A 17,745-nucleotide genomic window follows, 5' to 3' on the forward strand; every position below is an offset into this window, starting at 1 on the left:
ATCCCGTGTCCTCTAATGTAAGGCACCTAGGACACAACACCACTAACGTAACAGCCCTGCCTAGAATGCATAACCTTCAGCTCATAACTAGGAAGCAGCAAACTACAGAAAACTGAACCGCACTCTTCCAAAACACGTCAATGTCGTGAAAGACAAAGAAAGGCCAAGGAACTGTTCCAGGTTAAAGGAGACCAAAGGGACATGGTAGACAGATGTGTGATGCTGGTTTGGATACTAGGCCAGAAAAACAAATTGCTACAGAGGGCATTACTGGGATCTGTGACAAAATGTGGATGTCTGTAGATTCGATTAGTATTGTGGCGCTGTTAGACCTCCTGATTTTGATAACTGTATAGTGGCTATATAAACGAATGTCCTTGTTCTTACAAAATACACACCTAAGTATTTAGGAGTAAACAGTCAGTCAAGATGTCTGCATTTTACACTCAGTTCAGAGCAATGGAATAGATTAGCGAGCCCAGAAACAGACTCACATAAATAGAGTCAACTGACAAAGGAGGAAAGGCAATGCAATAGAGAAAAGATAATCTTTACAACAAATGGTGCTGAACAACTGGATACCTACATGCCCTCCCCCACCCGCCCACAAAATAAAAGAACCTAGACACAAAAATCAACTCAAAATGGATCACAGACCTAAATGTAAAATGCAAAACTATAAAACCCTGTAAGAAGATAACACAGAATGAAATCTGAATGGCCTTGGGTATGGAGATCACTTTTCAGATTCAATACTAAAGGCACAATCCACAAAGGAACGAACTGATAAGCTGGATTCGTTAAAATGAAAAACCTCTGCTCTGTAAAAGACACTGTCAAGAAAAGCAAAGGACAAACCACAGACTAGGAGAAAATATTTGCAAAAGACACGTCTGATAAAGAACTGTCATGCAAAATACACAAAGAGCTCTTAACGCTCAACGTTAAAAAAATAAACAGCCTGATTTGAAAATGGGCCAGAGCCCCTAACAAAAGATACTCCACATCGTATGTCATCAGGAAAATGCAAATTCAGACAACAGTGAAACACCACTAACAGGCCTAACAGGACAGCCAAAATCCAGAACACCGACAACACCAAATGTTGGTGAGGATGTGGAGCAACAGGAACTTTTCATTCACTGCTGCTGGGAACGCAGACTGCTACGGCTAACTTTGGGAAACACTTCGGTTGTTTCTTAGAAAATTAAACACACTCTTACCGGAAAATCCTGCAACGAGGCTCCCGAAGGAGTTAAAAACTTACATCCACGCAATAACCTGCTATAATGGACGTTACAGCAGCTTTATTCATAATTGCTAAACCCTGGAGGAACAAAGGTAGCTTTCAGTGGGCGAAAGGATAAACAAACTGTGGAATATTATTCAGCGTGAAATACTATTCAACTGTTACACCATGAAAAGACACGGAGGAATCTTAAGTGCATACTACTAAGTGAGAGAAGCCAATCTGAGAAGGTTACATATTGTATGATTCAAACTATATGACATTCTGCAAAAGTCAAAACTATGGAGAGAGCAAAGAGATCAGTGGTTGCCAGGGGTCAGAAGGAAAGGAGGGATGAATAGGCAAAGCACAGAGGATGTTTAGGGCAGTGAAACTACTCGGTATGGAGCTCTAATGGTGGATACATGGCATTAGAAACTTGTCCAAACCCAAAGAATGTACAACACACTGAAAGTGAACCCTAATGTAAACTATGCACTTTGGATGATAAGGATGTGATAATGACCTGTGGATTCATCAACTGTAATATATGTATCACTCTGGTTTTGCTAATGGGAGAGGCCACTCATGTATAGGGTAGGAGGTATATGGGAAATCTCTGTGCCTTCCACTCAATTTTTGCTGTGATCCTAAAACTGCTCTAAAAAATAAAGTCTATTTACAAAGAAAAGAAAGGAAAAAAATGACAAGTACCTGACATTCGATCTAACTGTACAACAGGAGATCAAAGATAAAACCAGAAAATGCCAACTTCCAGGCATTAGGCGTAACAATGTCTAGACTCTGGAAAGGATCAATTAACCTTAGGTATATTACTTAACCTTGACCCCAGGCCCTTAGAAAAACTGAAGGCCTTGATAGTTGTAAGAGATATTGTCACTAAAAATACTATGAGGTCCTAAAAGGAGGCGTAACACACAAAGTTTAAGCTAAACAAAACTGCAAGCTCTACACCTCCATGTGCTGAAATTTCTTTGGCAATTTATATTAATAAAACTGATTCTGGAGAACTTGTAAAGCCTGGGAACCCCATATATTTGCTTAGGTATTTTTCAAACAGTATGAAACAGCCCTAAAAAGGCAAAGTTGAAGGGCCTAACAGTGCCTTTAGGTAATGAAGGGTGATGCATTATCCCTGAAAGAAGGGAAAGCTCAATAAAACCTAAACGTGATCACTATGTTTCATACAGATCTATGGCAACAAAAAGACTGCTTAAAACAGCAGGCAGTTTTTTAAAATCATAAGGTTCTTCAAATCTGTGTTCTGAAAAATGCGGCTATCATGATGTCCCTTCTGTAAGAAAAAAGAGCAGAGGAATATAATGGAAGATAGCCTTAAGAACAAATTAGCTGACGTCCAGCTTCTAAGGGAGAGCAGACTGTGAAAACAACTTCTCCAAAGGAAAGGAATTCACCCGGAAGCAGGTTATACGCTTGCTAATACTAATACTGGTCAATTGGGTGTTTTAAGAATTTTTTAAACTTGCTACATTAAAATTCAACAGCTAGGGCTTCCCTGGTAGCGCAGTGGTTGAGAGTCCGCCTGCCGACGCAGGGGACATGGGTTCGTGTCCCTGTCCGGGAGGATCCCACGTGCCGCGGAGCAGTTAGGCCCGTGAGCCATGGCCGCTGAGCCTGCGCGTCCGGAGCCTGTGCTCCGCAACGGGAGAGGCCACAACAGCGAGAGGCCCGCGTACCGCAAAAAAAAAAAAAAAATTCAACAGCTATAAATTATCTTTCATTTAGGGTAGATGGATTAATCTCTAAATTAATATATAGCACCTGTCTTGGCAATTTTTCTGAAAATCAGTGGTTTTAACTAAACCTTTCACTACAATCAAATATAAAAGACAATGGTTATTTTTGGCATACTTAGTGGCAGTTGGGGAAGCTACAGTAAACTCTGAAAAAAGCAGGATATCCTTAAAACCTCCTGTACAGCTAAAGAAGCAACAAGATGACAGTTCTTTATAAGCACCAAGCAGGTAAGAAATATAATTAACTTTACTTTTAAGACAGCATTTTATAATAAATGTTCACTTTTAATTATTAAATGGTACCAAAAGTCCCAAGTATGAGAAGTACCAGTGTTAGAAATGATACTTTAAAATGATAAATGCCTTACGTAAGCAAAAGATAATACTGTTTTAACAGTGGCTTGAGACTCAGTCAAAAAGTCTAAACTAGATTATTAGGCAAAGTATTCTTAGCTTCTGAAGAAATAAATGGTGTTATCACATGGGCTGGCTCTAAGAACACCCAATGGTCAAGGACGGTAGCAAGGAGCAATGGGAAGAACACCAACCAGAGACCCAAGAGACTTGGGCCTAAGCAGTGCCGCATGAAGCAGGGGTTTGGGGTGAGCCACTGGACCCCGGCTTCCTGCTCTGTGTTCGTGAAGTAGGTCTGTCTAGATCAGGGTACTGGATTTATTCCAAGGGACATGCAAAGCCCAATTTCTCACACGCACAAAGTTTTATCTGAAACAAATGCAGACTAACACACACGCAGACTGCAAGGGTCATTTTTCAAATGTACACAGATGCTGTTAAGTGAGAAGGGAGCTCATCGTTGGGGTCTGCCGGTCAGGCATTTTTTTTTAACAAAAGGACAGTAAGATAGGACCACCACAAGTGCTAACAGGAAAAGAAAACTCACCAATACTAAACAGGGTTCCCACACCATGCTGTTAACACCACCGTCCATCTATTCAGGGGAAAGGCCAGCCTGTAAAACTCTCAGTGGCAGAAGCCTTCTACTCTCCAAAGTGAATGAGCAGCAAGCACGTCAGCTGAGAAACTCACTAATAAAGTGAAGGCAAAGGGGCATCGAGGCAGGGGTCACCCATGCAGTACAAAGTCAGCCAGGGGCACAACCGAGATTACCCATGGCCAGGTGAGTTCCTGAGTTAAACCTCAGTCCTGCCAGATTTTTATACAAAGGCAAGATTTTATATGAGCGCAAACCTCAAGTTTTCTCACGTACAAAATGAAATAAATATCACAGATTGCTGTGGAGATCAAACGGGTTAAGCTACGTGAAAAGAGTAGCAGTGTGCCTGGGCACAAAGCAAATGTTCCACGTCAGCTGACTTCCGTAACAGCTAGCTGATTTCAGGGGTGTGTGTTTGTTTTTTCAGGGTTTTAATTATAGCCTTTACTTGGAAGAGAGCCTCAATTAAAGAAATTTTTAAAATATTTATATAATTTTAACGGTTACTTTCCCGATTTGAGGTTTTGAGTGACCCACCTCAAGAGGCTTTAGAGAATAGCAGTTTTTAAACTTAATTTTTAAATTTTTTTCAACATTTTAGGAATCTACTGATTATCCTCCATGGTTGAAAAGTATATATTCTCTCCAGGGAAATGCACGTACGTATAAGACTTTGCAAGCGATTCCAGAAAGTTCACAGACGCTCTTAAACTCAAGGAGACCACCTAGGGGCCTATGGGCTTCAGATTAAGAATGTCCAGAAAACTAGTAAATTATTTAGCCCTGAGTCTGTACAACAAAACCCACTGTGGGAAGAGGTAATGCTTATTACCCGCCTGCGCGACGCTAAGCAGCCTCATGGACTACCTCAGCACCTCTGTAACAACCCTTGAGGTAAACAGCCGCGGTGCGCCCATCTTAGAGGTGAGAAGACCAAGGCTTAGGAAGGCTGATGGACGCACCCCATGTTACACAGGAACTCATCAAGAGAAAAAATTGTTCTCTAAAGGATAATGCCCCCAAAACAAAACCAGTCGTTAAAAAAATAATGACTTGGTTCAATCACTCACCAAAGAACATCTGGACTCTTTCCAGTATTTTTCTATTGTGAATAAAGCAGCTATGAACATTTTTTTAAATAACTTAAATAAAATAGCTCGACCCACTACTGCAATGTTGTCTTATTTATATATGTTAGCCACTCCACGGAGGTCTTAAACACACAAAAAGATACGACTGAAAAATAAAAATGCTAAAGAACTAAATACCAAAGTGAGGAGTACTGATTTTTTAGTGAGGAGAGGATGGGTGCACCCAACGAGCATTCCAGCCCGCAGAGCCACATTCATGACAGTGGAAATGAATGTGCATTTTAAATCCCCTTTAAATGGCTGCACCTTCTCTGCTTTGGACAGAGCCTCTGTCACGCCAATTAAACCCCCTGATACTGGGAACAGCTGGGGGTGCGGGATGATCTCTGTCCTGTCTGGGGAGGATCTGGGCAATGTTTTCTTTGCCTTCTCACCTCCCTCCCACCAACTACCAGTAAATCAGTAATTCTTGCTAGAAGACATCGAAGCTAACAGATTCTCGGGAACAAGTAAAAATGTTGCCCTTCTAGCACAAATACTTTTTAAATGAACAGATAAAAAATTAATAAAATTAAATCTTATGAGTTGATGCCATCATTTGTATACAGAGATCACCTATATCTGAATATGCAAAGGAAGTTAAATTATGATGCAATCAATGCTATCCTATAAAAACTAAATTAACAAAAACAGTCTATTAGGGAAGACATCTGGTGTATCACGGCAGGAAACGTTAATGATATTGTCTGCAACCCTGTAATCAATTTTTTCTCCCAGTAGCTCTCTCATTACACTGTATTAGATGTGTGTGCCTGCAGGATTTATGAGAACTCCACACATGGAGGGGAGCTTGGCCAACTGGATCCAATTCAGATCCAGCTCAAATGACTTTGGCAGCACGAAGCGTTGTTAAAGAACAATCAATACGTGAGCTTTATGCAGCATCATCCTGACTGAAAGAAGATTTATCATCATACTACAGAATCTTCTCCAACCTACATATGACGGTATCTGAGAATACCACCCACCATGAACTTATTTAAATCCCTAGTGGACACAATATTTTTACCGCTAAAAAAATAAATACTCGTCATCACTAATGCTAATATAAAAAGTTTACTACATATCAATTATGGGCAAAACTTTAAAACCATTCAGCAAATCCTGGTTAGTGGGTATTGCAGTAAATGAAACAATAACAATGACACTGACACTGATTAGAGAATAAAGATAATATTGGCCTGAAAGATAACCATTTCTCTCTCTCTCTCTCTCTCTCTCTCTCTCTCACACACACACACACACACACACACACACACACACACACACACACACACACACGATGGTAACTGGTAAAGGCTGAAGCTTTTGAAGTATGCAGTCAAGTTGGGACTCTGCTAATTTGTCCCTTAAGCTGTATCTCTCCAGGGATTAAAATTAGATTTTTATCCACTACGTTGGGTTTTATCTTCCATTGTGAATGGCTATTATATCAAGACTTCCAAGGCTTCCATAATGTGAACCTTTTTCTCTGGTCTAATTCTTGATAAATTACAGTGGCAACTATCTAAACATGAAAATGTTGTGACAATTATTCCTGATTTTATTACAATTATTAATGTCCCATCTCCGTTGTCTTGGTCCTCTTCATTTTATGCATGGATGACAGTCCTAGCCACCTAATTGGAACTTTTACAGTCTTTCCCCACTCCACACTCTACCCAATGAATCTTCTTAAGCAGTGATCTGCAGATCGGCCTGCCCGCAATACAAAAGCCTGCAAAGGCTCTCTTCGGCCTAGAACATAAAATGTCACCTTGTCTAACCTTTCAGACCCTCAATGATCCGGCCCCATTGGGATCCCCACCTCTGCCTCCCAGGACCCACTAACCTGTGCTCTTCTTTGACGTCCTGCGGCATCTTCTCACAACTCCCAGCTTCACCAGGCTCACTGCCTACGTTGCTTATAAGGACAGGCTGACACGTACACCTGGCGAGCTCCTCCACTCTGCCTGCCCACGTGTTACTGGTGTACCAAAAACACACCCGGCTCCTCAGTACCTAGCTACCTTCCCAAAACTTTCCCAAGCGCTGCTACAGGCCATCGGGAGCGCTCTCTTTTCCTAGTCTCAAGATACTAATATGCTACACGGCAAGTGAACAAGTCGTTGCATATTGCCAGTATCTGGATCTGTGCATGCATGTACGAGGGCTATTCTCTTGTGTTATTTCCTAATCAAGCATGAGTTTGAGCCCCAGGGTCAGATTAGGTAAAACAAGGGAAAGACAGTCTTAACCTTCTTTAGTGACTAGCAGCGGTCAATCAGAACAATAAACACCTGTCCTTCAGAGAACTTGAGCATTAAATCCTCATGAAGGAAGGAAAATGAAGACAGGTGTGTACACCGAGCTTCCAGAAAAGGTGAGGCACACGGCACAAAAGTAACCCTCATGGATCACTAACACCAGGCCCTGTGCTCCAGGGGACAAAGAGCTGAAGACACTGCATCCTGCTTCACCTCACGTAACGCCCCACATCATCACCAGGTAACAGAGGATTTGCCGGGGTACAGCTGAGAGCACTCCATCTACTCCCCAGCCCAAGCCTTTCAAACGTTTATTCTGTATCCGGCCCTGCAGAAAAGCCCAGCTACCTCTGAGCAATACTCTACCGAAGGTCACCGGAGAGGGCAGCAGCCCGAACAGTTTAGACTCATGGGCCACAAGCCCCGGTGATCCTGGGGAAAGGTGCAGTCCGTACGCGGACTCAGACTTACCCCCTTTTCCCCTATTTCAGTCGCCAACGTCCATACTCGCTGCTGATTGCCAGCTCCTGCTCCTTGCAGCGGCCCAGCATGCTCTCTGCTGGTGCCAACACCCCTCCACCACCAAGCCCCCCGACTTCTGGAACTGTCCTAGAGGGGTAAGGCAAGTCCCGTATTTTGCTTCCTCTGTGCGTGTACTTGTTACTCCTTTAAGAACACATACGATACAGCACACTTTTAAAGGGGCTCTGGGGAGGGAGGTGATATTCCTATTTTATACCCTGTGGGATATAAAATATTGAGAGCTTTTAAAAACGGGATTCTCCTTACCCCTACAGGCCCTCTCCCGGCTTCAGAAAGATGCTGTGGCGGCTGTGCTGCCACCGGCAGAGAGCATGCTGGGGGGTCGCACAAAGCAGGAGGTGGAGATCTGCAACAGGCCTGGGAGTTGTGGACCTAAAAGAGAAAAAAGTTTTAAGTTAACAGGCCCAATGTCCTCTCATACCCTGGTTACTAGGGGCACTCAGCACACAAGCAGGCAGCTGAACAAATCCTTTAGCAGGTGGCCTCTGAAGTCTCAGCGAGCCTGTTCTGCCACTAAAGTTAAACTCCACACATCAGTCAGAGCTGCTTCCTTTCTCCAGCGTGAACATACGACCCTCTGGCTCCACACTCTCAGTATGGGCCTGTCATAAAGCGGTATGGTGTGTGCCCCTCAAAATAACCAAGTTAAGATGTGACACAGTGTCAAAGCACCGTGACAGTGGCATGCTTTGCTTATAACAAAAACAAAAATGCAATGGTGTCAGATAAACATGACTATAAAATAAACCACCAGTGGACAAACTGAGCTTTCAGAAGAGTTTCTAAGGAGAGATGCCAGAGGCATAGGACAGGTACTTCAGAAGGAAATGCTCAAGGTACTGGGGGCAGGGGCTTCAAAGAAAGATCCTACCATTTTCTCAAAGTCCTAGTTTAATTTTGTAAAGCTAAAGATAAGGTAACATACAAAGGCTTAACACCAGTGGAAAAAGAAGACACCATTCAAACAAGCTTTAATTTACTCACAAGGTAAATGTAATGAACAAGACTGGAGCATAAAGTTCAAGAAAGATATTATTTCTTTTAGGGGCAAAACCAGTTTGGTATGTACCATATGTCTTTTTTTTTTTTTTAAAGAAACTTTTAAAACATTTAAAACCAGCAAAATATTAAAGAGCAACTTCTGAAAGCCAGCACAGTCCTGATAAGTACCAAAAAAAGATAGTTCAGATGACAGTCTGAGTATGTCCCTTTTCAAAAACTCTAGGGAGTACGTAACATTTTCCCAAAACCTAACCAATCCAATTTCATGTTGTTTTTAATGAACTAAAAACCCCATAAAATCCAAATACTTATGTGAATTTCTGTTCTTAAGATGGTTTTTAAATTACAGGTAAGCAAACTTTTCATATTAAATCATTTTTAGGGAGTCCTGATACATAGAATTCATTTCAAAAAGCTAAGAGTCACTCTCTAACAGCTTCCTGTGGTCCAAGATTTTAATATGCTCCATCAACTACTTATTTTCTTTTCATGTCTCTCTGAAAACAAACAAAATAGATAAATCCCAAGAAAAAGAGCTAATCTTGGGCATGTCTTTATCATCATGCTTTTCTTTTCTGTTCTTTTCTTTCTCTACAGACGACCCTCTAGAGCATCCCGGGCTCCCACACCATATATGCTTCCTGTGCGGCCAGTCTCTGACTCCCACTGCCCCCACGGACAGTAAATATACATGACCTGCACGGACAGCAAGCGTTAGCAGCCATCGCCTTCTCCACCACACACCTCCCACCTCCCCATACCAGCACTGCGAATTTCTAATCAAAGATTCAACTGTGCACTAGAATGTACAGTATACTCAAGATCTTTTAATATAAGCATCAAATAAAAATGAACCTGTGGTTAATCTCTTGCACTAGGAGTTAATCAGACCACTCAAATCCTTATTCATTCAAATCAAGGGTTTCAAACAGAAAGACACTTGGCGAAGCATTTCTAAGCATGTTGGCATTACTTAATGTGCAAAAGTTCAAGTAATTATTAAAACATTTTAAACATGAAAAAAGGCATCATTTCAAAGCATTTCATTATTCTTACTTATGAATCAGAAAACGCTGACAGGATCTCAGTTGCCCTAATTTTCTTTCGTTTCTTCTAATGGATTTTTTCTTCTATAATTTTGAGTTGGTCCTTAACACAAACAACCACATATACACAAATTACAAATTTCCAGTTCTAAGAAATAAGAGTTGGAATGACAAGATTTTACCAGTATTCTTGCACAGCAGCGCTCTGCAAATATCAGATCGTCTCAAACGTTCTTAAGTTCCTTTTTTAAAACATCAGAATACCTAGAGTTTTCTGCACTGAAAAAATTTTACATATAGAGAACAGGTTTACCATTAAAATAACATTTTTAGATCGTTTATGAAGTAAATATAATTAAACTTTTTAAGTGATTTCTTCGAGTCCTAAAATCCAAATACATTAGGAGAAAATGAACTACCCAACTTCACAGTAATCGTGAACCATTAAAACTTTAAATACCACGTGGCCTACGATGACTGTCAGCCATGAGTGAAAACAGACCACTGAGAAGCTAAGTAAATGGAACCAATGAGATGTTCTGAGATTACTTATTCCCAAAGCCTCGCTTTGATTTTCACTTGTGTCACCACTTCCTTCCACTTAATTGACACTCGTATCATGCGAAGAGGCCGTGGTGATTCAGAATAACTTTCAACATGATTGTCCTATAACTGGGGTGGAGGTAGGGGTCAGGCACAGCAGATACCCAACAACGTAGCATCTGACTATGCCCATCAAACTCAGGGCTAAGCGATAGCATCCCACTCTCAAAGTTATAAACTTCAAATTCCAACATGAAAAGGACATTTAATCCTTGCACATATATGTATTATTGGTGGGTTACTCCAAACACAGCATGGAGGAAGCTCAATACCCCATTATAGTTTATCACAATGCTTATCGATAGCAACTAAGCAACCATGACCTTTATTTTAAACAAAGAAGGTGGGGGTAGGGGAAGGTGTGGCCTTTAGAGGAATACTCTAGCACCAAATCAGTAATTCAAACCTTTTCCCTTTTTTACTTTTATTTTTTTAATTGAAGTATATACAACGTACAATATTATATAAGATACGGGTATACAATATAGTGATTCACAGTTTTTAAAGATTATAGTCCATTTCCAGTTATTATAGAATATTCGGTATATTCCCCGTTGTACAATATATCCTTGTACCTTATTTTACACATAATCGTTTGTACCTCTTTATCCCCTACCCCTATCTTGCCCCTCCCCTCTTCCCTCTCCGCACTGATACGCTAATTTGTTCTCTATATCTGTAAGTCTGTTTTTTTTTAAATTATAGTCACTAGCTTGTTGTATTTTTTAGATTCCACACTAAAGTGATATCATACAGTGCTTGTCTTTCTCTGTCTGACTTACTTCACTTAGCAAAGTACCCTCCAAGTCCATTCATGTTGTTGCAAATGGCAAAATTTCCTTCTTTTTTCCAACTTTTTCTTGACCTAGAAATCACTGTATAAGAGCACTGTCCCACCGATGCACCCACTCCTGACAGGTGAGAACAATTAAACTAACAAAGGAACAACTCTTTCTAAAGAACTGTCTCTGCTGTACTTTCCACTAAGATGTAACTCCTCACTCCATAAACTGAGAACACTTGATAACAAACTTCAAAGTCTTCACTTCATTATCCAACACTACACTCAAGTCACAAAGCTGTAACCAAGTGGTACTGACCTTTTTACAGGGAATGAACAAAGAGGGTAAAGAGAAAAAGAAACTACAAATAGACTCAATTCTGCAGGCCTAACTTGAGGGACTATAAAAAACCAAAAGAGAAAACAGCTACTGTTTCACACGGAAACAAGTCATCACATCCTATGGCATTTTTCATATCTGCTGGCCTTCTCTGGGATGTTTACATATAGACTAAGTCCTCGTTTATCTTTGCTAGAAGTCAGTGACATAGAAAATTCGAAACAGAATGCCTAAAAAATGTTATGACTTTGGCTACACTCACATAAACTTCCTGAAGAAAATTAAAACTGAGGTTTAACATATTTTTAGAATTTTATTATTTAAATATATAAAATACTACACATTGCAGGCTAACTAAAGGTAACGAAGCAGATCTCTTTGGCCTGTTTAATAAATGGAAGGTTAATTTGTAGTTAATGCATGGACTGTATCAAACAACTACTAAAGATTTTTGAAAACTTTATCCAGTCAATTTTTTTCCACTGAAATGTAACTTCATTCAATATTCAGTAAATATTTAGTATGGATCTTATATGGGCAATGTATATATACATCAATGAGTAAAACAGACGTGGTGGTATCTGCCCTTACAAAGCTTAAACCTAGAGCACCAACTCAATGTCAATGTCACGATCATCCCATGGCCCAGGCACTGCACTATCCACTTTGTAGGCTTGATCTTTTAATCTAAAATCAACCCATCTGCAAGGTAGGTGCTTTATATCCCAACTTCATAGGTAAGTACAGCAAGGTTAGTGTCTTGCCCAAGGTCATGGAAGATAGCAACTGATGAAACAGACCAGCTGATGTCAAAGTCCAGCTCCCAACCCATGCACTCTACCATCCCCCAACTCAGTCCCAGAATCACATCTAAAATTCTGAATTAGCCATGTTCAAATTAATGCAGATTTCCTGTCCCCCACCCCAAAAAGTTTTCAATACAAGGCTGACCTAATATTAAAATGATGCCCATTTCCTGAATGCCCATACACCACACATTCTGTGCTGAGTGGTCACATCAACCAAGGTGGGATTAAATAACTGTGGTGTATAATACATAAATGATAATTAACTCATTGTGTGTACACACGTATGTACACAAGAGTGCATGTTAACGAAACCTCCCTTATCTCCCAGCATTATCTATGTAAAGGCCTCTAACAAAAAAAACGAGAAGATATGATTACTTATTCTCAGTAAGTTTTCATTTTAAAGAAGGAAAAGCAGCTTCTTGCTTTTAATACACTTCTGAGAAACTCAATTTGGTGGAGAGAAGGCAATTTCAACGGTAAGTGGAACCTAAGCTGAAGACCCTGATTGCTGCACTGGGGTGACCAGCCTTTGCGTAGGGTTACAGGTACAGACCAGGAACTGGAAGCAAACTCCAAATGTTCCTCCCCCAGCTGCTCACATTTGACTGTGAAACGAAGAGGTGTACATGGTGCTGCACCTTAACGAGCTCGGCCCCCCACTCACAGCAGCAATGGAGATGTGCCTTCCCCAAGGTAACAAGTGGCAGGCGCCCTCCACTACTCCATGTTCAAAGTCAGCACTGAGAATGTATGCTGTTAGGGACAGAAACGACACAAGAGCACATGCACCCGTGCAGGGCAGTGACAACACACTGAGCCCTAAAAAGCCAACTGGAAATAGCCTAACATCACAAAAGACGTATCCCCAACTCTAAGGAATGTCAGGTTTAATTTTAAAGCCAATTACATTTTACTAGGCCAAATAGGAGCAAAAATGAATCAATGGTATCTGCTCAAAATAGTATTTGTAATAATTACCTATCCGACCTGAAAATTCATCTCATGTAACAGCTAAAGAACTGATAATTATATAACTCAAGGAAACAAACATCATATTTTTTCTATTTAACAAACGACAGAAACTCATTAGGAATCCACACAGAATTCCCATGCAGAGTATTAGAGGAATGGCTTCAACTACTTAACTGTGAATGAAGAATTAGGTACGAAGCAGCACTATTAGAGCCAGACAAGGAACAAGGATCCTTGGTGTTATGCTGAATGGAAACCACTAATCTCAATAATCTCCTTGTTAAGCATTCTCAGAATCCATGATTATTTCTAGATAGCAAATTAATTCTATTATGCTAAGGCCTGGACTTCTATAAAAATGGAATCTTACTGTTTTTTAGTATAAGTTAGGAATCCTGTTCTTAGGACATTACGTGAATGGCTTCCTCCACATCAGTCCTGTTCAGGGTTCCCCAAAGAGGGCTGACATCCAGTAACACCACAGCCACTGTCTGTCCAATCACAAGCTAAGATCACTGAGGGAAGGAACTATATCTTAGATTCTTCAGTCCCCCTTATGGTGCTGCGCTCAACAAAGAACACAAAGTAGGCTTTCGACAAATGCCTGTCGAAGGCACTGGTGATAACCCAAAACGCTCCTAACTGCACTCTGGGTTATACTGCTCCGTGGTGACAGTGACTCATTCGGGAACAAAACCCTCAAAGCAAACACAGTGACCTAGAAAAGCTATGGGAGCACAGCATATGCAGATGTGATAGCAGGCTCTTTCAGTTATGCATGCTTACTAGAGATCTGCTCAAGCTGGCCCAAGAGCCCTCTACTCAGGAGAGACAATAGGATAATCTAAGAATCCAACGGGAAGAAGCACCAATACAGCAGGACTCAGGGAGAGCACTCGTGCTCTCGCGCTCTCTCTCTCTCTCTCTCTCTCTCTCTCTCTCTCTCTCTCTATGCACAGCTGCTCCGAAATCCTCTGCTTCTCCCAGCTTCCTGCCCTTCTCCCCTTCCTGCCCTTCCTGTTCACCCAGTGCCTCTGACAGTCCCAAAACACATCTTGTTCTCAAAACTCACCATGCTAAAAGGACTGATTCTAATTTATGGTATAAACAAAGAAATACATCTCTCAGTTAAACCTCAAACCATAAAAAGATAAAATACATAACTAATCAACAACGTGTCAAAGCTACTGGGTTTTTGTTTTCCACTGTTCCACTTGCCATGCATGGTATCTGCTGTGGGCAAAACCAACTCCAATTTCTTCTTCTTGAAATCTTGCAAAGAAACAAAGAACATTTCCTTCTGTTCATCTTTTCCCCTTATAGGTTAAGCAGAAGGAAAAGACGTCTATGATTATTCTTATCTATTAGGTTATCTTTTTGGAAGTAGTACTGAGAAACAAGGAAAGGAAGTGGCTATCCAGACAACAAACACATCCCTTCCAGGAGCAAATATGTCTTCAACATCCCTGTTATTCTTACACAGAAACTGTGAATACGTGCTGAATACAGAACTCAAACAAAAACATCTCTCATAGCAGTAAGTGACTTAGAAAAAGGTATCTAAACCTATAGCACCCCACTTCCCACGCTGTTTCTGCAGACAGCTTTAATGTGCTGTACTAGACCAATCCTGATGACAGAAGTTTCTGCTTTTATTGCTGTTAATACCCTGAGCAATTACTGTAGCTCAGCAGGAACCTCTGCCCTGAACAGCAACTATCACATTGTAATCAGCATTTCATAAGAGACACCATTCAAACACGAAGGCACCTGCTGACGTGGAAACATTGTACAAAAGGGGCTCAGACTCTAATAGGTAGAAGGAAAATCTCTGCCGTTTTATTTCACGGCTGTCTTTTCCATGGTGTGGTGGTATTACATCTGGTAAAGATCACACACAAAGACAACGAGCAGGGAAAGAGCAGTAGCAGCACCACTAGCAAAAGAAAACTCTTCCGGAAACAAGGCCACCGCCCAGATTTGCAGATGTCAGTGCAGCGTCTGTAAAACACAGTCTTTGGAAGGCAACATATAATAAATAGCAAAGACCTCTAAAAAATGGTAAAACCTCATGTTGACATAAAATCTGAGCAGAAAGCATGTGATTTACAAGATTAAACCGCAAGGCCACCTTGTAAAACTAGAAGGTAAAAGCAGCCTACCAAGAATAAAGAAATCTTAGCAGTAAATGGCCCATTTTACTTTCTTTTAAAGTAGCAAAAAGCATGTTATTACTTACGTGATAATTTTTGAACAAAGAAAAATAAATGGCATGCAACTTTTTAACTAACTCAATCGCATATACTAACTGGACATTTGGAGTCATTTAAAATGCATTAAAAAAAAAAAAAAAAAAACTAAGGAGGGCTTCACTGGTGGCGCAGCGGTTGAGAGTCCGCCTGCCGATGCAGGGCACACGGGTTCATGCCCCGGTCCGGGAAGATCCCACATGCCGCGGAGCGGCTGGGCCTGTGGGCCATGGCCGCTGAGCCTGCGCATCCGGAGCCTGTGCTCCGCAGCGGGAGAGGCCACAACAGTGACAGGCCCGCGTACCACAAAAAAAAAAAAAAAAAAAAAGGAGAGGCAGAGTTCAGACTACACTACTTTTCTTTAGGCTGAAATGTCACATACAATGTATGTCAGAGCACAAGTATTATCAAAAGTTACAAAGCGTTTTGGAAATAATGGCTGGCTTTCACAGATACTGACACATATCTCTACAAAGCTGAAGAATTAGGATTTCTCCAGACCTAAGAATGTACACAGTGGTTCACAACCTTCAAGTACAGTAAGTCCCCTACGTACGAACCTTCAAGTTGCGACCTTTCAAAGATGCAAACGTGCGTTCACATGTGCAATCACGTAAGTTAGTGCATGTGTCTGGCGTACATTGTCATGTGCGTGCATCCTCTACAAGTGGTTGTGCTTTTGAGTACTTTACTGTACAGTACAGTATACAGTAGTACAGTATCATTATTTCAAGCCCAGGATGTCTGCAAGCAAGCGTAAAAGCAGTGGTATATCGCCAATTGTGTTAGTTGGGTATACCTAGGCTAACTTTGTTGGACTTAGGAACGCACTCTCTGAACGGAACTCGTTCGTATGTAGGCGACTTACTGTACAGGATCCTTTCTTAACATCTAAATGTTTCAAAAGACTCCCCAAATGACACTACTCCGATAGCACTTCACATAACAACTGCTTGAGGAAAATACATAATAAAGTGATTCTTAACTCTGTACTTTCATTAAATAAGTTAATTTTTAAAATCACAGCAGCATATTAATACATTTGAAAAGCAGTTGTACAAACACGTGTGAAGTATATTTATTTAATTTATTTGAGACTGAGAATGCTTATTTACAGACCTCTGCAAAATCTCTACGGGTATCAGGGGATCCAAAGCCCCAAGTGTGAGAACCAGTAGTCTAAAAACAAGAGATTTCATACTGGGCAATATTGGCACTTAGGTACCTGTGAAAGTAAAAGTACCTAAGTACTTTTTAATGAGAAAGTACTGTAGCTATATCATTCCCAAGCCAAACTTCCTTCCCCGACCTCCACCACGGGAGACACCCAGAAAAGGTTCAAGATACACTCCATATTTGCTTAAAATACCTACGTAAATTACAATTGCCACAGAAAATAATCATCTCTGGCCCATTTATATTCTCTTTGTTCCCCCAATTCATCATTAAATCCAAAGTCTATTTTACATCAGGTTCTTCACAATGGCTGAGAAAAAATGAGCCAGTATAGGAGCTCAAGGGAATCTCTGAAATTGTTGTCAGAACAGCTACTAAATGAATAAAAACTTCAGAAACATTTGTTTACACTTAGTGTTATAAAGCTGATTACTGCCTTATTTGAGTGCTGCAGTCACCAGGCAGTCAGCACTCAGAGGTGAACTGGTTACCAAGTCAATATGATAGAGAAGCAATCAAAAGAGACAGCCAGTGGAACTGGGAAAAGAGAAGGTACAGAGTAGGATCAACAGCACATGAAAAGATGCTTACCAGTTTGAAGTCTTGGATGCTACAGATGAAATACGGTGTGTTTGGCCTCCGACTCTCGATATACACACAGTCTTTAAAAGAAAAAGAAAATTTAAAACAATGGCATTTACCTTTAATGGATCAAAGACAGGGCCCATAAAGCCACTGCATAAATAAATAAATGACAAAGCACATGCCTTTTACAGAAAATAAATTTTTAAAGGTGATATTAAATGACAAATAATTTTAAGCTAAAGGAAAACAGCTCTTGGGTTCTTTTTGACCACTTTCTG

General features: G+C 40.7%; 1 protein-coding gene across 1 annotated transcript in view; it reads right to left on the reverse strand.

The window, feature by feature from the left end:
• The window catches only part of RERE (arginine-glutamic acid dipeptide repeats), a 257,951-nt gene that overhangs the window by 208,224 nt on the left and 31,982 nt on the right, over positions 1–17,745 (reverse strand). Inside the window, exons 2-3 of the mRNA XM_065873056.1 lie at positions 17,474–17,544; positions 8,148–8,273 (exon numbers count right to left, since the gene is read on the reverse strand). Coding sequence (XP_065729128.1) covers positions 8,148–8,273; positions 17,474–17,544 — 197 coding nt within the window. The remainder of the gene's footprint in view (positions 1–8,147; positions 8,274–17,473; positions 17,545–17,745) is intronic.

The sequence above is a fragment of the Phocoena phocoena genome, chromosome 1 (genome assembly GCF_963924675.1).
Source record: "Phocoena phocoena chromosome 1, mPhoPho1.1, whole genome shotgun sequence".
Taxonomy (NCBI): domain Eukaryota; kingdom Metazoa; phylum Chordata; class Mammalia; order Artiodactyla; family Phocoenidae; genus Phocoena; species Phocoena phocoena.